Source organism: Rutilus rutilus (assembly GCF_951802725.1).
Source record: "Rutilus rutilus genome assembly, chromosome: 16".
Taxonomy (NCBI): domain Eukaryota; kingdom Metazoa; phylum Chordata; class Actinopteri; order Cypriniformes; family Leuciscidae; genus Rutilus; species Rutilus rutilus.
The window spans coordinates 9880726-9903857 of NC_140224.1; the positions used below are offsets into that span (position 1 = coordinate 9880726).

Here is a 23132-nt window from a genome sequence, read left to right on the forward strand (position 1 = left end):
CCACCCATCGGTTTGTTCACCACACCGGTTCAAGTCGAACAAGCCCCTTCTCTTTTTTGATGACGTGTTAACTGGAGCGAGGGCGGGACAACCTGTCACTCACATGAGATCAACAATCCAATGATCCAATCAGTTGCCGATATACAGAGTCGCGCCCAACAATTATTATTATTTTTTTCTTGTTCTAAAAGCCGGAAGAAAATACACTTTTAATATAATTATTATTTACATTTTTATTTATTTCATAGACTAAACGTTATAATATGATTTAATATATTTCATCCTCAAATTCAAATTTTTCGAATTTGTTATGCCATTTTGATCGTTTGTTTGACCGTGAGAGAGACCGGAACAAAAATCTCATTGGATAAACGGATGATATCTCTTTTGCTATTGGACCTATGAAAGCAGGCGGGTCCATGTTTAAAATCTGTAACGCTATTGGTTAAGGATAAAAAAATAAAAAAACACACCTTACAGTGATTGGCCAGTGACTTTGGCGGGAGGAGGATACGTGTGTGATTTGAAATTTGAAAGGCGGTTAGTGACTGAGACTCGTTGTTATATTCGCGCGTGTGTTGGTGCATTAGTTCAGGCGCTCAGTCATAACTTTAATTCATAGTTTGAGGGATCGCGATTTGATAGCAGTAGAAGACAAATCTGCATGTGACAATGGCAGGAACAGAAGGACCCCTGAAGGTAAATTAATTTGAAATTAAAGCTACCATTATCATAAGTACCGGACTCTTTAAGATGTATATGACGTACTCATGCTTTTTATTAACAGTATAAAATGAAAAATAACATTCAATTTGTTGTCTCCTACCCACGAGCAAATGAGTAACTTAAATCCTCGTCGTGATTGACTGATCTTTTTGTTCATAGTGTCCAAGGAAGTTACTCATAAAAGTAACGTTAGCTACTTTAGCGTTGAGATGTTAAGTTTTTACTTCAGTATATTAACGTTACCCTACTGTCAATATTTGGGTCATACTTTTGCTAGAGTTTAACGTTAACTGATGTTTTTCGCTGGCACACGTTCCGCTAACTTACTTTTTGCGTTTTGTATGGGGTTGGGTAGCATAACGTTATAACGTTAGCTGCTAGCGTTGTTCTGTAGGCAATGTAACGTTAACTAACTTAGACACATTTTTGCATTGCGTTGTATATTGAGTATTTTGATGTTAGGAACTAGTTCAATAATATTGATGCCTTTGTTATAAGTTACGTTAGACCCTTACAGGAACGTTATCATAGTAATCACAGTTCCCGCTACATTAGCATACTATTGCTACAATAAACTGGTAACGTGGTGTTCGCTGCCTTGGTCACCAAAAAGGGGAAAAAATAATAATTTACACCGATTCAAAAAGCTTCCTTTACCATTTCCCCATTAACGTTACCTCTCCTTGTGGTCTCCTATGTCTGTTAGCGTTGAGGCTAACAGTGTGCTGCTATGTTGACCAAAAACTTTTTTTTGTGTTTGAGATGCGTGTTAAATTTTGCATTCATTCTCACTTGAGTAACGTTAATTGATCCACAATAGTGATGACACTGTTTGCACTCTATCCAAATTTGTCCAAAATACTTTCTAGAATAAGACTGTCCCTTAACTTTTGTATTATTATCAGATTTTGTTAATTTTATGGTGTGGATTTAGTAACATTCAAAGGGATAGTTCACCCATGAATGAAAATGTTGTTATCATTCATTCACCCTCAAGTTGTTCCAAAAAGCTGTATGAGTTTCTTTCTTCTGTTGAACACAAAATATATTTTAAAGAATGTTGGTAACCAGACAGTTTTGACTTCCATTTTTTTTTCTTCTTCTTACTATGGAAGTCAATGGCTGCCGTCAATTGTCTGGTTACCAGCATTCTTTAAAATATCTTTTGTGTTCAGCAGAAGAAAGAAACTCATACAGGTTTGGAACTACTTGAGGGTGAGTAGGCTAAGTAATGACAATTTTAATTTGAGTAAACTAACCCTTTAAACCTTTTCTCAAGTTCCCCCCCAAAAAATTAAGATTGTATTTAACTTTAATAAACTGTGAATGTTATACACCATATTATATCTCTTTTTGAACAGAAGTGTGGAAAAGCATTTTTGTTTGCTTTCCTGATGCTCAAACAGTAGAGCAAGGTGCTAACAATGCTAAGATCATGGGTTATTCAGCTAACTGAACCTAAATGAAATGATAAAAATGTATGCCTGCAATGTAAATTTCTTCAGATAAAAATCATCAGCGTAGTTGAGAAACTGGCATAAATGAAATCAAAAATGTTATATTTCAACTCTGTGCAGCTGCCTTTAACAATGAAATGTATGATGCTCATAATCTCAACACTTTGCAGGTATTTTTGTGATCCTAAATGAGAAGGTCACAGAATTTCAAGAATACTATGTTAAGAAGTATTTCCTTCAACTCAAATTGAAATGGGTCAAACTTTCCAGCAACATAATGTAAAGCAAAAAATCGTTGGACTGATTGCTGTGATGTTACCTATTGTCCTTTGCCCCACATCTTCTATATCTCAATTTCAAAAAAAATAAAAAAATAAATCTATCAATCTTACCATGAATAATAATTGCTGTAACATTTGTGTCTTTCAGAGTTTGTTTGAGAATAAGGCTCTCAGTAAGCATAAGAAAGATGAGAAGCGGCTGTCTGTGGAGCGGATCTATCAGAAGAAGACCCAGCTGGAGCATATCCTGCTCCGGCCTGACACCTACATCGGCTCTGTGGAGCCCGTCACTCAGGTAGAGATCATCCATTTGTGCTGAGAGAGGTCATAATGTTTATCAGGGCCACCCGGACTGGTACCCTCTGTTTAATGGCTCGTTTCCACTGAGTGGTACGGTACATACAGTAGATCTTGTTCTTGCTTCTCGGCATGTTTGTTACAAGAAGCCAAGCGCCGACATTAGGCGTTTCTCAATAGCAAGTACGCAAAGTTCGGACTTGCCAAGTCCGACTCAGGAGAAAGACTCCCGAGGACGCGAGTCCGGTAATTCTGCAAATGGAACAGCGCGTTCTTGAAAGCGTCACTCAACTCTCTCTGCTACTCCAGTTATCTCTGTATGTATATTTTGGGCAACAATAAAACGAAATATGTTATAAAACACCACACTGCCTCTTTTCGTTTTCATTTAAAGAAATCTTAAACATTATAGCCACACAAATGTGGTTCAGGCAACGCGTATTGATTATATTCACTGCATGTAACGTTAGCCTATTTATAAAAAAAAAAACCGAAATACTTAATACAACCCTGCCTCTTTTCGTTTAAATTTTAAAAATATTAAACTTATTAATATGGTTCAGGCAATATGTGCATTTGTACTCTGATCATCTTCACTGTAATAAAATTAAAAATGAATGACAAAACTAAACCCTGTCTCTTTTTGTTAAATTTCAGTTTTATCAATAATAGCCATTATAAAAGTATAAGTAAAAAGTACAAGAAGCCATACAATAAGAAATAAAGCAAACAATTCAGTCAAACATACAAAGTGAGTGCTCTAGTCTAACGTTACAACGGTAAAGTTAAATAGCCTAAATATAAAGTTATGAAATTTCACTTAGCCCTCAGGCAAAACGATTGGCCAGGGAACAGATTATAGATTCACAAGACCAAAGATCGCCCCGTTAGGCAGGGCTGATAGCGCTCCGGCGTACAGACGTGTCTACAAAAAAAAAAAAATCAGGTTCGCGTGAGAGGCGCTTTGCTTTCACTAAACCACACCAGTAAACTTCAGCCAATCGGTAATAGGGTAGGCAGGGGCTGGTCTTGGGTTTTGGCCAATCAGATAGATTCAGCAGTCACTCCACGTGCAAATTTGTTTTGTGTTTCCCATACACTACGAATGTTTCCCACACTGGCAGCGCGAAACATAGCCAAAGTCATGGAGTGCAACTTTATGAAGCCAGGGGAAGACAGTAGACACCAAACTTGTCGATAAAGGTGGATCAAACTTGACGAAAAAATTATCGCTAGCGAGCCTGATTTGAGGTAGCTCGCCAACAGGCCGTTCATATATCGCGTCTTTTGCGCGCTCAAGTTCATTCAAATGTAGGCGCGCGGTAAGCGGTAATAGCGCGCTCATAATTGAAGCGACGCGTTCGTTTTTTTCCATGGAAATCCATTAGCCAATAAAACTTTTTTGTCGTTGTGGAGAGCGCAGAGCATGGTTGCATAGCAATGACAGACGCCACGGGAAAATCGGACCTAATTTTACTATTAATAATAAAAGATAAGCTAAAGTGCATTGTAAATGTCAGTATAATGTATCTTTTTTTGACTCTTTCTTTTTATAAATAATCATTTAAAGGGATACTCCACTTTTTTCAGAAATAAGCTCATTTTACATCTCCCCCAGAGTTAAACAGTTGAGTTTTACCGTTTTAGAATCCATTCAGCCGAACTCCGGGTCTGACGGTACCACTTTTAGCATAGCTTAGCACAGATCATTGATTCTGATGAGTCCAGTAGCATTTCTTTCAAAATGACCAAAGAGTTTCAATATTTTTCCTATTTAAAACTTGACTCTTCTGTAGTTAAACCGTGTACTAAGATCGACGGAAAATGAAAAGTTGCGATTTTCTAAGCCTATATGACTAGGAACTACTCTCATTCCGGCGTAATAATCAAGGAACTGTGCGGCTGTACCATGAGTGCAGCAGGCGTAATGATATGACGCAGCGCCTGAAAATAGGTCTAATAGGTTAGACAAACTTAGTCCCGGTCACGTTGGAAGAAGTTACCGAGCTGGGGACTATTTTCAGGCGCTGCGTCATATCATTACGCCTGCTGCACTCATGGTACAGCCACATAGTTCCTTGATTATTACGCCGGAATGAGAGTAGTTCCTAGCCATATAGGCTTAGAAAATCGCAACTTTTCATTTTCCGTCGATCTTAGTACACGGTTTAACTACAGAAGAGTCAAGTTTTAAATAGGAAAAATATTGAAACTCTTTGGTCATTTTGAAAGAAATGCTACTGGACTCATCAGAATCAATGATCTGTGCTAAGCTATGCTAAAAGTGGTACCGTCAGACCCGGAGTTCGGCTGAATGGATTCTAAAACGGTAAAACTCAACTGTTTAACTCTGGGGGAGATGTAAAATGAGCTTATTTCCGAAAAAAGTGGAGTATCCCTTTAAAGTCTGAAATATGTGAGGTTTATCTTTTTATAAAAAACTTTTTTGTCAAAACTTTTTGAACTTGTAACTTACATGTTAGTAGGCTATAACATGTTGCAAGACACTTTTAAAATCTGGCTATCATTTTTAATGGTATTATTTTAATGTTTATGTAAACAAAAAGTGCATATTGATGCTTATTTTATTTGTTATTTGCTGGTTTTCGACATAAAACTTGGTGAATTGATTTCATTGTGTAGTATTAGTACTTTTTGAACAGGATTCTGTGATAACCGTGATAATTTGTCACTATAATCATTAAATGAAATGTTCATGCCATTTCATCTCTAGTTATGATCAACTGAAATCAACTAATTATGTGTTTTTTACAGTATAATATGCAAAGTACAATTTTCAACAACAAAAAAAATTATATCTGATTCTGTTCTTTTCTCTGACACGCGTTGTTGGGTGTGGAAGGTTACTAATGTGATTGCTTTATCTGTATATTAAATAAATGCTTTTTCAATGACTGAATTCATTGAAATAAAATGAATTCTTCGATTTGAATATTTTTTTTGGCAATGCGTCGTAGGTCTTAAATTTCAATCTTTATGGTCTTAAAATGTCTTAAAAAGGTCTTAAATTTGACTTACTGAAACCTGCTACTGTAATATAGGCTTGTATTGGGTTTGTTCATCTCATGTCTGAATGATGTCCATTTAAATCCACAAAAGTCACAAGACTCTATCATTTAATGGACTATTTATCAAAATGTTCTCATAGGGGAGCACACCCCTGGATCCCACTTGACAATTATGTTAATCAGGGCATATATCTTGGCTTAGATATATAGGGCCCGCTTACCTCCCAGGGAAAAAAAGTTCAGGCTCAGGATTTTTTTCTACTATCACCCCTGGTTAGGTCTACACAAGATGAATTATATCTAATTTTTAACCACTACAGAGACAGTGGCAAACTTCAGAAGGACTAGCTGAGGAAAGGCTGTTCCAGGCGGGGTACATGAGCGCCGAGCGCCCAGTGATCGCCTGGATTTCACAACCTGGATCAAATTTTCATTAATCTTTAAATAAACCACAGATTTGAGCTTTAAACAACTACATTCTCGCCTGAAAAACTCGTCAAATTACATTTCGTGACAGTAACAGTAGTATTATATTTAAACTGTATATTAAATGGCGCTTCTTATGTTGTCATTCCCCTTGTAGCACGCGCAAGTGATGATTCTCTGTCAACCAATCAACGTCCTGCAGTGAGTCTAGCTCCACCCTTTAGTACCGTACCTCTGTGCTAGGTACCCCAATGGAAGGGTACCCAAAAAAGTTGTACGGTTCAGTATTTTGGTACCATTCACAACTTTTGACAGTGGAAACGGAAATAATTGCGTACTGTACCGCTCAGTGAAAACGAGCAATAAGAATAACGCATACTGACCAATGACGCATTTCATTAATACTAAAGAATAATCGTTCTACTATTGTGATCATTCACTTTACTTAAGCAAGAAATTTTTCTAAGCTGTTCTGTAAAAGTCATGTGTACAAGTAATCAAATTAAAATGCTGAATCTCCTTAATCTGTGGAGAAGACTAGCTCATATTTTCTAAAGACTTTCAACAAAAGTTTATTCCACGTAAAGGTTTTTCACTGAGTTAATCATAAAATAATCCTGCAATGTTAAGGTGCTTTGATTTGTAAACGTTTTAGATTGAAATGCCCATAGAAATGACATAGAATGACCCAACGTTTCTTCACTTTCTTTTTTCCTGTTTAGCAAATGTGGGTGTTTGATGAGGATGTGGGGATGAACTGCAGAGACATCACATTTGTTCCAGGACTCTACAAGATCTATGATGAGATTCTGGGTAAGTTTTGTCATGTGGTAAAGTGAATCTCATGTAGTCTGCAGCTAACAGTTTTTACTAATGGACTAGTCTTACCATTATTAGAACGATTATTCTAGAGATCATTTATTCTAAATTCTGTCATTTACTCGTCCTCATGTCGTTTCAAACTCATAAGACTTTTGTCATAAACAAACATGGACATTTTTATTGGAACCTGACAGAAATCGGTCCCTCCATGTAAAGTCCATGCAAACAAAACTCATATCCTCAATCATAAAACAAGCGGTTCAATCAAAGTGTCCTGAAGCGAGATAATTGCTTTATATAATAAACTGATTTGATTTGATGCATTTATTCGCATAAACATTAATCAACGCACATACATGGAGCACATCAAATGTGGTAAAAGGAAGCAAGCAGGTTTGAACGTTGACTCAGTTTTGACCTTATAAAAAGATGACATGCTGAGGTGATTGCTGCTTGAGTGTAATATTCACTCTCTGATTCATAGTGAATGCTGCTGATAACAAACAGAGGGACAAGGCTATGAACTGCATCAAGGTCAATATTGACCCGTAAGTAATTCACATGCTCTGGCTGGTCAGTGTTGTAGATCGAGAGGATGTCTAAGTGGTGTGTGTTTGTGTGTGCAGCGAAAATAACACCATTAGTGTGTGGAACAACGGGAAGGGTATTCCTGTGGTTGAGCACAAAGTGGAAAAGGTGTATGTTCCTGCCCTGATCTTCGGCCAGCTCCTGACCTCCAGTAACTATGATGATGATGAGAAGAAGGTCACAGGTGAGGTTGCGCTGGAAGTGAATGGATTTATTTCAAAACACTAGACTTAATGGGGATTTGTAATCGTGTGTTGTCATCAGGTGGCCGTAACGGATATGGTGCGAAGCTATGTAATATCTTCAGCACTAAGTTCACTGTCGAGACCGCCTGTCGAGAGTCAAAACATTGTTTCAGACAGGTAAGCCTGATACCTGACTGCCCCAAGCATGTTAAAAGAGAACTGCCTCAATTTTTTATTTTTATATATATATATATATATATATATATATATATATATATATATATATATATATATATATATATATATATATATATGTGTGTGTGTTATATAGTTATATATAGTTGTGTTATATAGTTATATATATATATTATGTTTTAGTTGAATGTAGATCATTTTTTATATATATATATATATATATATATATATATAAATATATAAATAAATACAAATATGCAGTAGTATTGTTTTGAATTATTAATCCAAAACAATGACTTCCATGATGCCAATTTGTATTATGTATATCTATATATCTGTATATCTTGTATTTATTATATCTACAGGGTGGGCCATTTATATGGATACACCGTAATAACATGGGAATGGTTGGTGATATTAAAGTCCTGTTTGTGGCACATTAGTATATGTGATGGTCACCACCCATCTTGAGGAGTTTGCCCCCTCACATATACTAATGTGCCACAAACAGGACTTTAATATCACCAACCATTCCCATGTTATTACGGTGTATCCATATAAATGGCCCACCCTGTATAATAAACAACTGGTTTGCTTATGACCTAATGTGACACCATCGTGCTGCCATATTGGTATTCCCATACATTCTATTGAATTGGAAATCATCTGTTTTAATAGTGAACATTACATAACCTAACAAGTTTATGAACAGGGATGTGATATCCACTGGCTGGCCTTCATATTTTAAAATGGAAATATTTTCAATCTGATACTATGTCAAATGATCTGTGCATTAGGTCTTGGAGTGTAACATTTTATGTAATGTGTAATAGGGCTGGGCGATTATCACTAACATTTTTCATATCAGAAGATATCTAATTATCACGTCATCTTTATTTCTTTCAAGTTTAAAGGAAGATCTTTGCTCTTGAGTGAGAATTGTAGAAACTAGACAGTTAATTGTGGTTTAAGCATCAGAACATGACAAACACTTGTCAAACAGGTGAACATCTATCTATAAATTACAGAAACGTCTGTCTGTGTCTGTTAATTCGCATATCTCTCGAACCGTTAGTCCGATAGATTTCAAACTTGACAGGTGTCTTGCCACGGGCACGAGTAAGTGCAGTGCCAAGTTTGACGTTGTATGGATTAGAAATGCAAAAGATATCGTTAAAAATACCAGTAAAAGAAGCACTTAGAAGGTTCTGTTTTAAAAATAAACATTCTGACATTAGAGGGTTGTATCGGTCAAAGAAGCCCCAAGAAGGTTGTGGTTTAAAAATAAACATTCTGACATAAACACTCAGTCAGCTACACTGTTTACTTCTGAATATTATATTTTATTCACAGCCATCATTTGTAGTAACCTAGCCTGCTCCCTGAATTCAATGCGTTCACAGTCTCTTTCACGGGCACCAAACCAACAATTACTAAAAACACACACAAAAACTGATTTTGCACGGGTATTTTGCACTAGTTTAACGAATTACATTTAGTCTCTTAGAAATGCACATTTGACCGTAGCTTGAGTTGGGATGCCGGTGTAAAATTATTCATTAGTCTGTAAACATTGTACTCTAAGATTTGGTCTTCCATTGTATTTGGGTCATGTTAACTACAGGTAAAGCCACACATTGCTCTTCACTACCATGGTAAAAAAAAAAAAAAAACAGTAGCCTAAAGACATTTAATATAATACCAATGCAAACTGCTATTTGCTTAACAAAAAATACTCTAATTGTATTCCATGATTTTTTTGGTTTGTATGTGAGAACTCTGCACCAAACTCGAACACTTTTCATCGGATCTCATAGTGCTGTTTAGTGGTCCCGTGATTGAAGTGGTCAGCAAGTAAATCATTCACTCTAAGATCACGCTGCAGTGTTTTGAGTCGAATTGATAAATGTTCTGTGTGGCGTGTGGTTCAAACAAGCATCTCCGTGTCGTTCCACTTTTGCCGCGTTTGCCATTTTTCATACACAACAGAAATTGCAGCGCTTATCAGTTATTGCCACCAGTCCTGCTGTCTGCATGCACAGCAATATTTGTGTAGTACATAAACATTAAATCGAAGTTTTGTTATTTTGTAGAGGACAATTATATCGTGATAATTATCGTTATTGTTTTATCGCCCAGCCATAATGTGTAATTGTTAGTTTGTTGTTAATTTTATTACTAACTTTTAAAATCAGTCGCTCTGACTTTTTACTTCTAAATTTACAGATTGCATATAAAATAGCACTTTGTTTTATGATCTGTGCTGACAGTGATATTTAATTTTTATGAATAAATAGGATAAGTTAATATTACAAACTGTTTTTCTGACCATAAACATTAAATGTTCGCAGTAACAATTTATATACCTATATCCTAAAATCTAGTCTTGTTCAAATGCTTCTAACCGGGTCAATCAGCTTTTAGTCATTGTCTGGTTGTTGGGAACATCAATATGGCTGCTCGAACACTTCATGCTTAACTGCCTGCTGGCAGTCCAGTCATATTTGGAGATCAGTGATTATCATGTGACTTAATGGTGTCAACTGTTGATCAGAATGTGATATGCCTTGTCTTTTTTAATCTTTTCCCCAAAGACATGGTTTGATAACATGGACCGAGCAGGCGAGTCTAAGATCAAACCCTTCGATGGTGATGACTACACCTGCATCACATTCAATCCAGACCTGGCAAAGTTTAAAATGCAGGCTTTGGATAAAGATACTGTGGCGTTGCTAACTCGACGAGCATATGACATCGCTGGGGCCACTAAGGGTGTCCGTGTCTATCTCAATGGCAAGAAACTGCCAGTGAGTAGATGATTGGGTTTTGCACTTGGACCTCAGGAATTTTTCTGTCTATATCACTGTATTTAAACATTTTTCCTAAGTTTAAGTTTCTTTATCTTTCAGGTGAATGGTTTCCGTAGCTACGTGGACCTTTATCTGAAGGACAAGGTGGATGAGACTGGTTCTCCCCTGACGATAGTCCACGAGAGTGTGAATGAACGCTGGGAGGTGTGTCTTACCCTTAGTGATAAAGGGTTCCAGCAAGTCAGCTTTGTTAACGGCATCGCCACAACTAAGGTAAACGTCGTCAGGTTTACATCATGGCATTGTTGTTGGGGTTTAGCGTTTAATTTTGTCATACTGTTTGATATTTAATATATTTGTAATGAAATCTAATTTCTGTCCCTGTTTACTCAAAGGTTTGATGCTTAAGGTTCCTTAATAGTAGTAATAGTCCATCAGGCATGAAAACTCCTCACCTTTCTGCGAAATTCGCCGTTTTAAAACCAAAATGTGTCCCCTACGTGATTTGTGCAGATCCGATGAGAAAATATTTGGTGGGCGGTAGAGTCGTGAGAATCTTTTCAATGAAAATCTCAAATGAAGATTGCGGAACTCCAGCTTACTTGTCTGTGTTTTCTGATCATCCGCGCTTCAGAAGTGTAGAAAGCGTGCGTATGGTTGCCAGATACTATTGAAAAGACCGGGTAGAAAACATGTTCTTTTAACAGAAAAGCTCTGACTGGGGTTTAAATTATTCAAATCTGGCAACCGTAAGCATGAACGCTCGTAAAACGCTCGTGTCTTCTCCTTTATTCGACAGAAATAAGTGGTTTTGGCCAAGTTTTTATTTTTTTAAACGCATTTCAGTCTCGTCTTTTTTGTCAGCGATATTGCATGTTGATATAGTCACAGTTATTGTTTAATGACGTGGCTGTTGTCTCTCATCGCCTTGTCTTGGTCAGGGGAAAAAGGGTAATCAACGTACATTTTTTTTCGTTTACGAAATTAACACTGGTGATAAAAATATTTAAAAAATTGACAAAATTTGAGACAAGATCAATGTCAAGTCATATTTATATAACGCTTTATACAATAGATTGTTTCAAAGTATTTTCAAATTCCAAAGGCACTAACTGACTATTCCATATTTGGTCGATTATGCCTCTTCTCGTCAACTAAAGTTTAGTCTACTATTAAGGGGCAGCCCTAGTTCACGACACAAATATAACCATAATGGCACAGAGGAAAGGTGTCATGCTGTTCTTCTGTTTTTGTTTTTGTTTTGTTTTTTGCTGATGAACAGATGTTTTCGTAAGGGCGAACTGAAACCCCATTTAGAGTTAACCTGTAAACGTGGACATAATATGCCTATTTAATCTGTCTCAGATACTGTAAATTGACAGAGGAAAGTGCTTTCAATACAGTTTTCTGTTTTAGGGTGGCAGACACACAGACTATGTTGCAGACCAGATTGTGTCCAAACTGATTGAAGTGGTTAAAAAGAAGAACAAGGCTGGAGTGGCTGTTAAACCTTTCCAGGTACATACAGATTATCAGCAAACCTTATAAAACTTAAGGATTATGGCTCTCTGGTTGACCTGGTTGAACTGTGTGTGCGCAGGTGAAGAATCACATGTGGTTGTTTGTGAACTGTCTGATTGAGAACCCCAGCTTTGACTCTCAGACCAAAGAGAACATGACCTTGCAGCAGAAGAGTTTCGGTTCCACCTGCTCTCTGAGTGATAAGTTCATTAAACAGGTGAGAAATGTGACACTTTAATCATTCATTTTGAATTGAGCCTGAACCATGCTGAATGGGATAATTAAAGTGCTTGTAGTCTGCATATAATGCTCCTCTTCAGCATTTGACATCAACAATTATTGCTGTCGTGATCAATAGGAAATAAACATCTCTATTGAATTTATGGCATGGCATAGTGCTATACCAGCCCACAGTTCCAGGTTAAACTAGTTTGCGGGTAACTGTTGTCAGAAGTACAGATAGTCAGAAGTTTTAAAAATGTAACCATACTAGCCGCCTTTTAGTACGGAGTACCATCTCAATTCAGTCCCTGTAGATAGGCGGCTGCTTTTAAACATTTCTATGCATATTTTTGTAAGCTCCTTGAAATGGGTCATATGATTCTCTTTTAAAAATGCATTATTTTGTTTTATTGGGTGTAATAGAATAGGTTAGCATACTTTTAATGTTCAAAAACATTACTTTTCACTACAAAATTTTTCGGCACGACTTACTGACACTGACACTTACTGACACATTGCGTTTTTTGCACGTGCAAATTCGTTATTTCAAATGCAGGCGCGAGGCAAGCGCGCTAAAAATGGAAGCACATTTTTCCAGGCCCGCCTATGCCGCAACGAGATGAGAACATCTCAACTCAGAATTCCGCAAGGTCACGCAGGTCATGGTTGCATAGCAACGACAGACGCAAGCGCTTGTGGAAAGGAGATAGCGGCGCGGCCGTGTTTTCCATGCGTTTTTAGCCGCGATATGTGAACGGCCCCTTTTTTAGGCACAGGTTCTTCGCTGTTGTCATTTTGCTCGCTTGTCTCTACTCCTGCCATTAGTTTTTATTTTCCACTCTCTGCTCTGAGCCACTAGGCTCCCCTTTGGGCCCAATCTAGCCAATAGCATAGTAGCACTTACTGGCTAGGCGGGTATAAAGATAGTAAGGCCACATTTGATTGGTCGAATTTGAATAAACAACCCATGCATGCATCACACAAATGCTTGGCACATAAAAATAAATGCAATTTATTGCACCTCTGCGATATGGATATCGCATATACTATTATCGCGATAATGATAATTTTTCGAAATATTGTGCAGCCCTATGCACGATACTTCTTAAAGCAGATCGTGGAGACATTTTAATCCTCTACGATCAAAAATTGTGATATTGCACACCCCTAATATGTAGACTTTCATGTAACATTAAGGTCATGGAAAGGTCGTGGAAATTTATTGGTAAAAATCTGTATGAACCCTAACTGTAAAACTGCTTGAATTCACCTCTGTCTTGTCTGTAGGCAAATGTCTGTGGAATTGTGGAGAGCATTATGAACCCTAACTGTAAAACTGCTTGAATTCACCTCTGTCTTGTCTGTAGGCAAATGTCTGTGGAATTGTGGAGAGCATTATGAACTGGGTGAAGTTTAAAGCCCAGGCTCAGCTCAATAAGAAATGCTCTGCTGTCAAACACACTAAGATTAAAGGAGTCCCCAAGCTGGATGACGCCAACGATGCAGGTAACGATTTGTTGTGCTCTTAATATGTTAGGACAATTTGTTCTGCCTGGATATTATATCAGGATGGTTTGTTTGTTTCAGGTGGAAAGAACTCCACTAGCTGCACTCTGATCCTGACTGAAGGAGACTCGGCCAAAACTCTGGCTGTGTCGGGTCTGGGTGTGGTGGGACGTGATCGCTATGGTGTCTTCCCTCTGCGTGGTAAAATCCTCAATGTGCGAGAGGCGTCACACAAACAGGTCAATAAAAAAACCCACTACACTTACGTTTTTTTAAGTGGTTTGATCGTTTCCATTGCATGACCCACAAAATAATTGTTTTGCTTTTTAGTTCTTGACTATTAGCTCTGTTTCCTTTTTCTTAGGTTTGTCCATGTATAGATATCTATGATTATAATACTTGTGTAGTGTATGTTAGCTTAGCAGGCTAATTAAATAGCACACAACCTGAGAAATGTGTGAAAATGAATGGTGACCACAACTGTCTCAGATTCCCATTTACTTGCATGGAGAACAAGAGAATAGCCTATATCTTTTTGTCAGTACAATGCAAGTCAAATGGGTTACCGTAGTTTTACATTCTATGTTTCATTCATTGAGACATGTTTTCTTTTTTTGTAGATCATGGAGAACGCTGAGATCAACAACATCATAAAGATCCTAGGTCTGCAGTACAAGAAGAACTACAGTGACTCTGAATCACTCAAAAGCCTGCGCTACGGCAAGCTCATGATCATGACAGATCAGGTCAGACTTGACTACGTTAGTGTCTGTTACAGGATATTGGACTGTTGTAGTTTGTTGCCTGTGTAATGTCGGGTGATTTCTGCAGGATCAAGACGGATCTCACATCAAAGGTCTTCTCATCAACTTCATCCATCATAATTGGCCATCACTGCTGCGCCACAACTTTCTTGAAGAGTTCATCACCCCAATCATCAAGGTAGATGCCAACTGCTCTTATCAACAGTGCATAAAATGTTAGTTGTGAAAAGCATCTTGACTGTGGCTGTCGTTGCTTTCTAGGCGTCCACTAAGAAGCAGGAGCTATCTTTCTACAGTATTCCAGAGTTCACTGAGTGGAAGGAGAAACAAAGTAACATAAAATCCTGGAAGATCAAATACTACAAAGGTTTGTCTCAAACACCTGTGGTAGTCCACTGGCAAATGTAAGCAATGTTTTTACTCAGTCCTCATCTCTGCACAAGTGAAGGGGTCATAGACTGGGTCACCTGCACACTGGGTGTTTACTTGGGCTGGGCGGTATGACAATATATATTGTGGCGACAATATAAAGTTCCTATTGTCAGATAATTTGCTATATAGTTTATATTGCGGTATGCAAATATCTGTGTAGCACAGTATTAAGTTATTGATTCTTTTGAACAGTGGTTCTCAACCTTTTTCACTCCCAAGGTCTCCCATATTTGAAAAAATATTAGAAGGCCATCCCTCTACTAAATTTTTAAAAATGATTGATTGATTTTTCAATTTTTAAGTTATCTTGAGCCCCCCTTCAGCTTGGTCAGCTGGGGCCCCTAGTTTAGAATCACTCTGATTAAAGGAACATATATGAATGTGCACGTCCTGCTTTTTACTTTCTCAATGTTAAAAAGTGTTTGGGAAAAATAAATCAATGTGGTACTTGCGCTGACTGATAACCACACTGACAAATTCAGTTCTCTTTCGCAGATTATGGGTAAAGATGCACATAATTGGGTAAATGCCCATCATGTATAGCGGTGGTTCTCAAACTGGGGTATGCGCATCCCTGTGAGGTGACACGGGGTACGCAAACAAAATGCTGAGTAATTCTACTCCACCTTAAAATATCATTAAAACTGAGCATGTATTTCTAGCAGGTAAAATGCCATAAATACGTCACATCCAATCAAATTACCACCTCTTTTGCAGTCAAAACTGACTGCATCCTCACAAGCCTGCAAATCACACTACATTACTGCCATTTTCGACAACATACCTTTGTAAAAGTGGAGATTTAGCACTTACTAGCATGAACAAATTGACACAGACTGCATAGAAATCTGTTGAGATTCAAACTCTCTTTGATACAAAAAAACCCCCTGCTTGAGTTCTTGCTTTTAATGTTGATCATATGAGCAAGAATGCAATGTTTCCCGAATATCCACACGATTGCAAATGTGACATTGATTTCATACTACAGTTCAGCAAACAAAAGGGTAAAATTAAGTGATGTTCGTTTTATATACAGTATTGCAGGGTTTGAAATTAACACCTGTCAAATGCGGGTAAAAATGAACAGTGGTGGGTAACACTGTCAAATCACTAGCCAATTTGGCGTTACTTATGTTTACTCACTTTGCTGGGGAAGTTCGTGTGAGCCAAATCTGTGCAGATTTAGCGCAAATACTAAACTTGTTAATCATCATGATATATTAAATACAGCGTTATCTGTCTTATTTGAACATGCCCGTCACTATGCAACAAATAACATCGCGCTTGTTCATTTGCATTCATACATTGAAGCATTGGCAAAGATTAAAAAGCATTTGGTTAACAGAAAAGACATTGTTACCAAATGGTTGACATTTGTATGACAAACAAGTATTCATTACTTCAATGAGCTCATTGTTTCTGCCTTAAATTATTACATTGTTTAAATGAATACATTTTTAGCTAACTGTGATTTTGTATATTTACATTTCTGAAATACAAAACTTAGACAGTTACCTCTGATAACCGATCACTCTAAATTGTAGTGTGGACTCTTTCTGCAAAGCTGCTTTGAAATGTGTATTGTGAATTTTTTTTTTTTATTATTTTTTTTTTTTGTAGTTTGCTTTGTTCTTATTTTAACAAAAAATTACAAATAACTATATTGTGATCTATTGTTAATGTGAAATAAGATTTGTCGTGTCACCCACCCCTAGTGTTTACAATAACACTTGAAAGTGGTTCTAAAGGGTGCATGTGTATTTGGTCATTTTGTAAATATCTCACATGTAGTTTTCTGTCTGCTTCTCTCCAGGTTTGGGTACCAGCACATCTAAGGAGGCCAAAGAGTATTTTTCAGATATGACGAGACATCGAATCCCCTTTAAGTACTCCGGGCCAGCCGATGATGAAGCTATCACCCTGGTAATCATTTTTCCTTTATAGGAACATTCCTGCTTTTTGGGAATTTAGTCAAAAAAATTCACAGTAAAATCTTAAAAAGGGCTTTAAAAATCAAGCTTCCTGAAGATGTTTGTGGCTTTGCCTATTTGCAGGCCTTTAGTAAGAAGATGGTAGATGAGAGGAAGGAGTGGCTGACCAGCTTCATGATCAACAGACGTCAACGCAGAGAACACAACCTGCCTGAGGTACCACAACCCTGAAAATCAATATAGAGATGTGCTATTTAAGAAGAGTTGATATTTGTGTGCCACCTGGGGGGGTATTCCAGAAAGCAAGTTATGTGGTAAGGGTAAGCAAGCAGATAACCCCAACTTTCAGTTCCAAAATCAGAGGTATCTTTCAGGGTATGCAAGTAGCCATATGCATACATGCATGCATACATTCTCATCTGTTGATCTGCGGGCAGACTTTTTTTTTTTTTTTTTTAACAGGACGTTTTCTCTGCTATAATGTATATAAAAAAAACATAAGTGTCTAAACATAAAAAAAAAAAAAAACTTATACAGCCATGTTATCTTTGCAAGCACAGACTGTTATTTAGTTTAATCAGTATTTTTATTATATAATTGGCATCAAACAAAGTAGTTCTTATTCACAGTTATTGGAAATAATTTATTTTATTATTATTATTAATTAAATAATTATTGCACAACCACCAAATAGGGTGTGATATGCACCAAGTATGTAAATAGCCATTAAACAAAAAAGTAGCTTGGCGTTCTTTTTCTTAGCGTCCATTTCCATTGTGATTCGTCGTGCTGTTGAAAATGTCTTGTGTGTTAGCCTTGAACATACTCTGAGTTGGTCGAACTTGCTCCCAGATGCGTTTTTAGAACCAGCATACCTCGAGTAAGCAAGGTTTAGGTTAATCAACAGAGGTCAGTGTATGTTTGACTGAAAGATGACCTTGTTTTCTGGAATACCCCCCTTGAAGCATGATCTTATTTCTGCTTTTTTGTAGGAGTATCTGTACGGACAGAAAACGACGTCCCTCAGCTACCATGACTTCATTAATAAAGAGCTTGTGCAGTTTTCCAACTCTGACAATGAGCGATCAATCCCCTGCTTGGTGGATGGTGAGAAACATTACATGTTTAGCAACATTATAACGACATAATAAATATTGAAATGACTAAAAGCTATTCCAAAGGTTATAGCTTAACTATCCAAGTTGCCACTTAGTACATCTTCACATTTCAAGTTGACTAAACTTGATTAAGGTGGCTTGAACACATTTTTTTTATTTTATTTTTTTTACTTAGTTTTACCAAGTAGTATCCTGATACTGTGCAGTATTGTTAATTCATAATTCCCATGGACCACATTTTGAATGGAAAAAATGGACCACATTTTCATAAAATATGTAAATGTAGCCTCAATGAAAACAACTAGACTAGATTTTAGCTGGAAGCGTTGTGCAGGTCTTAAATATTTTTGAAAAAGTATTAAATTGGAAGTGCAGATACCCTGTATAGTATTGAGAGAGTATAGTTGCTATTGAACAAATTCAGAAAAGTGTGTTTGTTTCAGGGCTGAAACCAGGTCAGAGGAAAGTGATTTTCTGCTGTTTTAAGAGGAACGATAAGAGAGAGGTGAAAGTGGCTCAGTTGGCTGGATCAGTGGCCGAGATGTCTGCGTACCACCATGGAGAGGTGAGGACTTGTTTCGTTCACCTCACTTGATTCATTGTGCAATGAATTGAGTTTGCGTTGGTTTTGTTTTTGAGCAAAACACTGCACCATAATAAATCTGCAAATACACATTCAGAAGAATTTTGCAGACTCAAAGATAGATGATCATGTTAGATTACTGAACACAAAATCATCTGTCAAACTGATGTCATGACGAGGTTAAGCCACTTAACCTGGTAACTTTCCCATGATCCAACAGTCCATAGGATTTTAAATCGGTATACAACCAGAAGTTAATTTGCCTAGCAATATATTAAGTGATCAAGGTTTTGCTACTAGTTAGCATAGCCAAAGTTATTTTCCTCTTATTTAAATGTTTTTGTCTTCCTCAGGTCTCTCTGATGATGACCATTGTGGGTCTTGCTCAGAACTTTGTGGGCAGTAATAATTTGAACCTGCTTCAGCCTCTGGGTCAGTTTGGCACACGTCTGCATGGAGGCAAAGACTCTGCCAGCCCCAGATACATCTTTACCATGCTCAGGTACACACAGACACACAGCCAGTGATTATGGCTCTGTACGAAAACCCAGTGAGCTGTCTTGCTGTCAACTAACTACATGGGCATCTACTATCTTGGGCTGCATTGAAACCATTATGGAATAAGCATGTCCAATTTAATCTGTAAATTTTGGCATACAATTGGCATTGATTATAAAATATGTTGTTAATGTTAACAAATTAAAATTGCATTACTATTAAAGCAAATATCTCTTTTCAGTCCGCTCGCTCGTCTACTGTTCCCTGCTATGGATGATAACCTGTTGAAGTATAACTATGATGACAATCTGCGAGTGGAGCCAGAGTGGTACATTCCCATCATCCCTCTGGTGCTGGCTAATGGAGGTGAGGGCATCGGCACAGGATGGGCCAGCCGCATCCCCAATTTTAATCTGCGAGAGATCATCAACAATATTCACCGCCTGCTCAATGGAGAAGAGCCACTTCCCATGGTAAAATAAATTAAGCGTTTTTATTACCATAAATGTATAGTGATTTTCATAATGCATATTATTGTTGTTGTTCCAAACCAGCGTTGATTTAACATTACACTCCTCTTATGCCCACTCGTGTTACGTATAGCTGCCCAGCTACAAGGGGTTCAAGGGCACCATTGACGAACTGGCGAAGAATCAGTATGTTAATAATGGAGAGGTGGCCATCATTGACTCCACCACCATTGAGATCACTGAGCTGCCAATCAAAACCTGGACACAGGTGTGTGACGTCTCTTCTTATACTTGGTTTAGTTCTGACTGTGTATAAAAACTATATCAAATGTAATGCATGCTTCCTCACAGGGACTCAAATGTTATTTACCCTCATTTGGTATGCAGCAAGTAGGGGTGGGCAATATTTAGGTTGACAATCGATAGAAATTTTGGGTTATCATGCCATGGTTACTTACATTATAGTGCATGTAATTGTGCATCATTTATAGTTATTGCTACAGTAACTACATGTAACGTGAAACTAGGACACCTTGTAAATGTGTTACAGAAAATTGTCATTTACTCACCCTTGTCTTTCCAAAAACAAGACTAGTTCATTTTCGAAAGACGCATGATCTTTCAATGGAAGGACATTAATCTCTTAGGCCTCATTTAAAATGTATTGGTTTGTTTTCGAAGATGATTGAGTCTTGTGGGTTTGGAAATGACATGAGGAACAAATGACAACACCCAAAAATGAATAAACCTTCCATTTAAGGCTTTAGTCTGCTAGGGTTAAAAATGTATTCTACAAATATTCTAGTCTTTCATCCACTGCAAATTCATGTTTCATGCTGTTTATAAATTATATAGGTTATAAAGCAAAAAGTGTTTAACCTCTCAAATGTGATGTAAAGCTGGGTGATACAGAATATTAAGCAGAAAATTATCCCAGTTAGTTTAACAACTAAAATTGATAGCTTTTTCTTTGGAATAAATGATTAATAACGCATCTCTCAGGTCTATAAGGAGAATGTGTTGGAGGTGATGCTGAACGGCTCGGAGAAGGTTCCTCCTCTGATCACAGACTATAAAGAGTATCATACGGACACCACAGTGCGTTTTGTCATTAAGATGACAGAAGAGCGCCTGAGAGAGGCGGAGGCAGCTGGACTACACAAAGTCTTCAAGCTACAGAGTCTGCTCACCTGTAACTCCATGGTGAACAACACGCACCACATTGTACACCTCACAAGATGCATTCGTTTTCTGCCTAATCCTGAAATCATCTACTGTTGTCCGTCTCATCGTCTTGCAGGTGTTGTTTGATCATGTGGGCAGTCTGAAGAAGTACGAGTCTGTTCAGGACATCTTGAAGGATTTCTTTGAGCTCAGACTGAAGTATTACATCCTCAGGAAAGACTGGCTGCTAGGAATGCTGGGAGCTGAAAGTGCCAGGCTCTCCAACCAGGCCCGATTCATTCTGGAGAAGATCCAGGGCACGCTGGTCATTGGTGAGACATGCTTTGTTTTCCTTTTTTGTCATTGCTTTCACACCACACGCAAATGTAGCACGCATTAACAGGCTAGAGCATATTTCAGAGTAAAACGCTTTATACAGCCGGCTCTTATAAACTGACTGTAGAGAAGCGTTTTAAACTACAGGACTGCCGTTTTCTGCTATAAAAGTTCTATGGTTTAACTAGTGATGGAACTATCGATATTTTGATACCGTGTGTGTGTGTGTGTGTGTGTGTAGAAGAGCTATAAAGAAAAAGGACCGTTTAAATCCCTACATTAAAAATGAAGATAATAGTGAAGATGATAAAGAAACCGATGAGAGGAATTTTCTGCAGGAACACACACATCTGGACACCGTAAACTTTTTGTAATTTCTTTATCCTGTAAATGTAAGAAAAGTCTTACATTTATATGCAATTACATGCTGTAATCCATATTTCAGCTAAATTAATATTTGAGCTGAATATTGTCTCCCTCTCTAATGCGTTCCATCTGTTTGACGCGCATGCGTGCGTTGGTGCTCATTCAGTAAAGTCTGAAGTTTAAAAGTGAAAGTTTTGCACTGAGAAAACATATCGCACATTAAACAGCACACGCATCTTTCTTTACTGCACGCATCTGACAAGGCAAGCCATGTTAAACATTAAGCTTGAAGCTTAACCTGTTAAGCTGCAACCCCACTTTTGAAAAATCCCCAGAAATGACATACCCAAACTGAAACAGATACAGTTCATGAACCCTTTGCATTAAAAGCACAAGTATGATCTCATTTGAAAGCTGACACCTGGCAGTTTATTGTAAATGTAGAATTAATTATTGTCACAATGACAAAAATTGTTATAAATAGCTTCAAAGTTTTGTAAAATTATTAGAAATTAATTTTTATGAAACATCCTCATGAAAATAAAATTGAAGTTGGCACTGGAGCAATCTAGAAATGCACTACAGCTAAAGCCATATGTCTAAACATTCTATGTTTAAAATCTGAAGATAATAAGTCCAAAACTCTGTATTAATTAAATGTTTTTCAAGACCATGTCAAATGACTTTATTTTGATTTGACGCTAAAATGCTACTGATGTTTATTGTCATCTTCTAACCATCTATCCAGTATTATTGTCTCTATTGTTTTGTGGTGCAGACGACCCCCATTCAGTCTCAGTCTCCCCCTGCACACATTCACACCTCTCCAGCCTGGTTATGGCTCGAAATATGCATTTCTTTTGTCTGCATTATAGCTACTAACGACTGGCTATTCACAGGCTATTCATAGGGTTTCAGTCCCTAATTTCTTTTCTCAAAGTTTACCCCACATTTTAAACTGTATCAAATGCATTTCTTGAATAAAGACACATTTCAGGTAGCATTCAAAAAATAATAAAAGTATAACTTCTAGGTAGCAGGTGCACCTAGGGCTAGCTAGCATGTTAGCTTAGCACACCATCAATACACGACAATTTATGAGATTAAAACCATGTTTGTGCTCTAAACTTACTTTTTAACGCACGTTGAGTATTTTAAATAATCTTCTGTGATCTAATTTGGCTTCAGATTAAAAAAAATCTGACAGAAAATATACTATTGGATAGTGTTCTGCACAATGATAGTCTATATAGATTAGCATTACATTATAAATATAATCTATTATTATGAAAATACCTGGCATGGCTTGAAAAACACAGGTAACTCAAATATCAGTGCAATCATGTTTATTGTCTTCAAAACATCTGTATCTGCATGTTACAGCGCGATCTCTTGTTAGCTTTGT

General features: G+C 37.4%; 1 protein-coding gene across 1 annotated transcript in view; it reads left to right on the top strand.

Annotated features, from left to right (window-relative positions):
- The first annotated feature begins 489 nt into the window (after window positions 1-489).
- top2a (DNA topoisomerase II alpha) overlaps window positions 490-23132 on the top strand; it is a 45285-nt gene continuing 22642 nt past the window's right edge. The window contains exons 1-24 of the mRNA XM_084435081.1: window positions 490-699; window positions 2613-2759; window positions 6939-7029; window positions 7523-7586; window positions 7665-7810; window positions 7891-7988; window positions 10601-10813; window positions 10916-11089; window positions 12233-12334; window positions 12417-12554; window positions 13927-14065; window positions 14147-14304; window positions 14686-14811; window positions 14897-15007; window positions 15091-15196; window positions 17075-17184; window positions 17316-17408; window positions 18185-18299; window positions 18754-18875; window positions 19247-19395; window positions 19633-19864; window positions 19995-20129; window positions 20864-21064; window positions 21162-21357. Coding sequence (XP_084291207.1) covers window positions 673-699; window positions 2613-2759; window positions 6939-7029; window positions 7523-7586; window positions 7665-7810; window positions 7891-7988; window positions 10601-10813; window positions 10916-11089; window positions 12233-12334; window positions 12417-12554; window positions 13927-14065; window positions 14147-14304; window positions 14686-14811; window positions 14897-15007; window positions 15091-15196; window positions 17075-17184; window positions 17316-17408; window positions 18185-18299; window positions 18754-18875; window positions 19247-19395; window positions 19633-19864; window positions 19995-20129; window positions 20864-21064; window positions 21162-21357 — 3193 coding nt within the window. The 5' untranslated portion in view covers window positions 490-672. The remainder of the gene's footprint in view (window positions 700-2612; window positions 2760-6938; window positions 7030-7522; window positions 7587-7664; window positions 7811-7890; window positions 7989-10600; window positions 10814-10915; window positions 11090-12232; window positions 12335-12416; window positions 12555-13926; window positions 14066-14146; window positions 14305-14685; window positions 14812-14896; window positions 15008-15090; window positions 15197-17074; window positions 17185-17315; window positions 17409-18184; window positions 18300-18753; window positions 18876-19246; window positions 19396-19632; window positions 19865-19994; window positions 20130-20863; window positions 21065-21161; window positions 21358-23132) is intronic.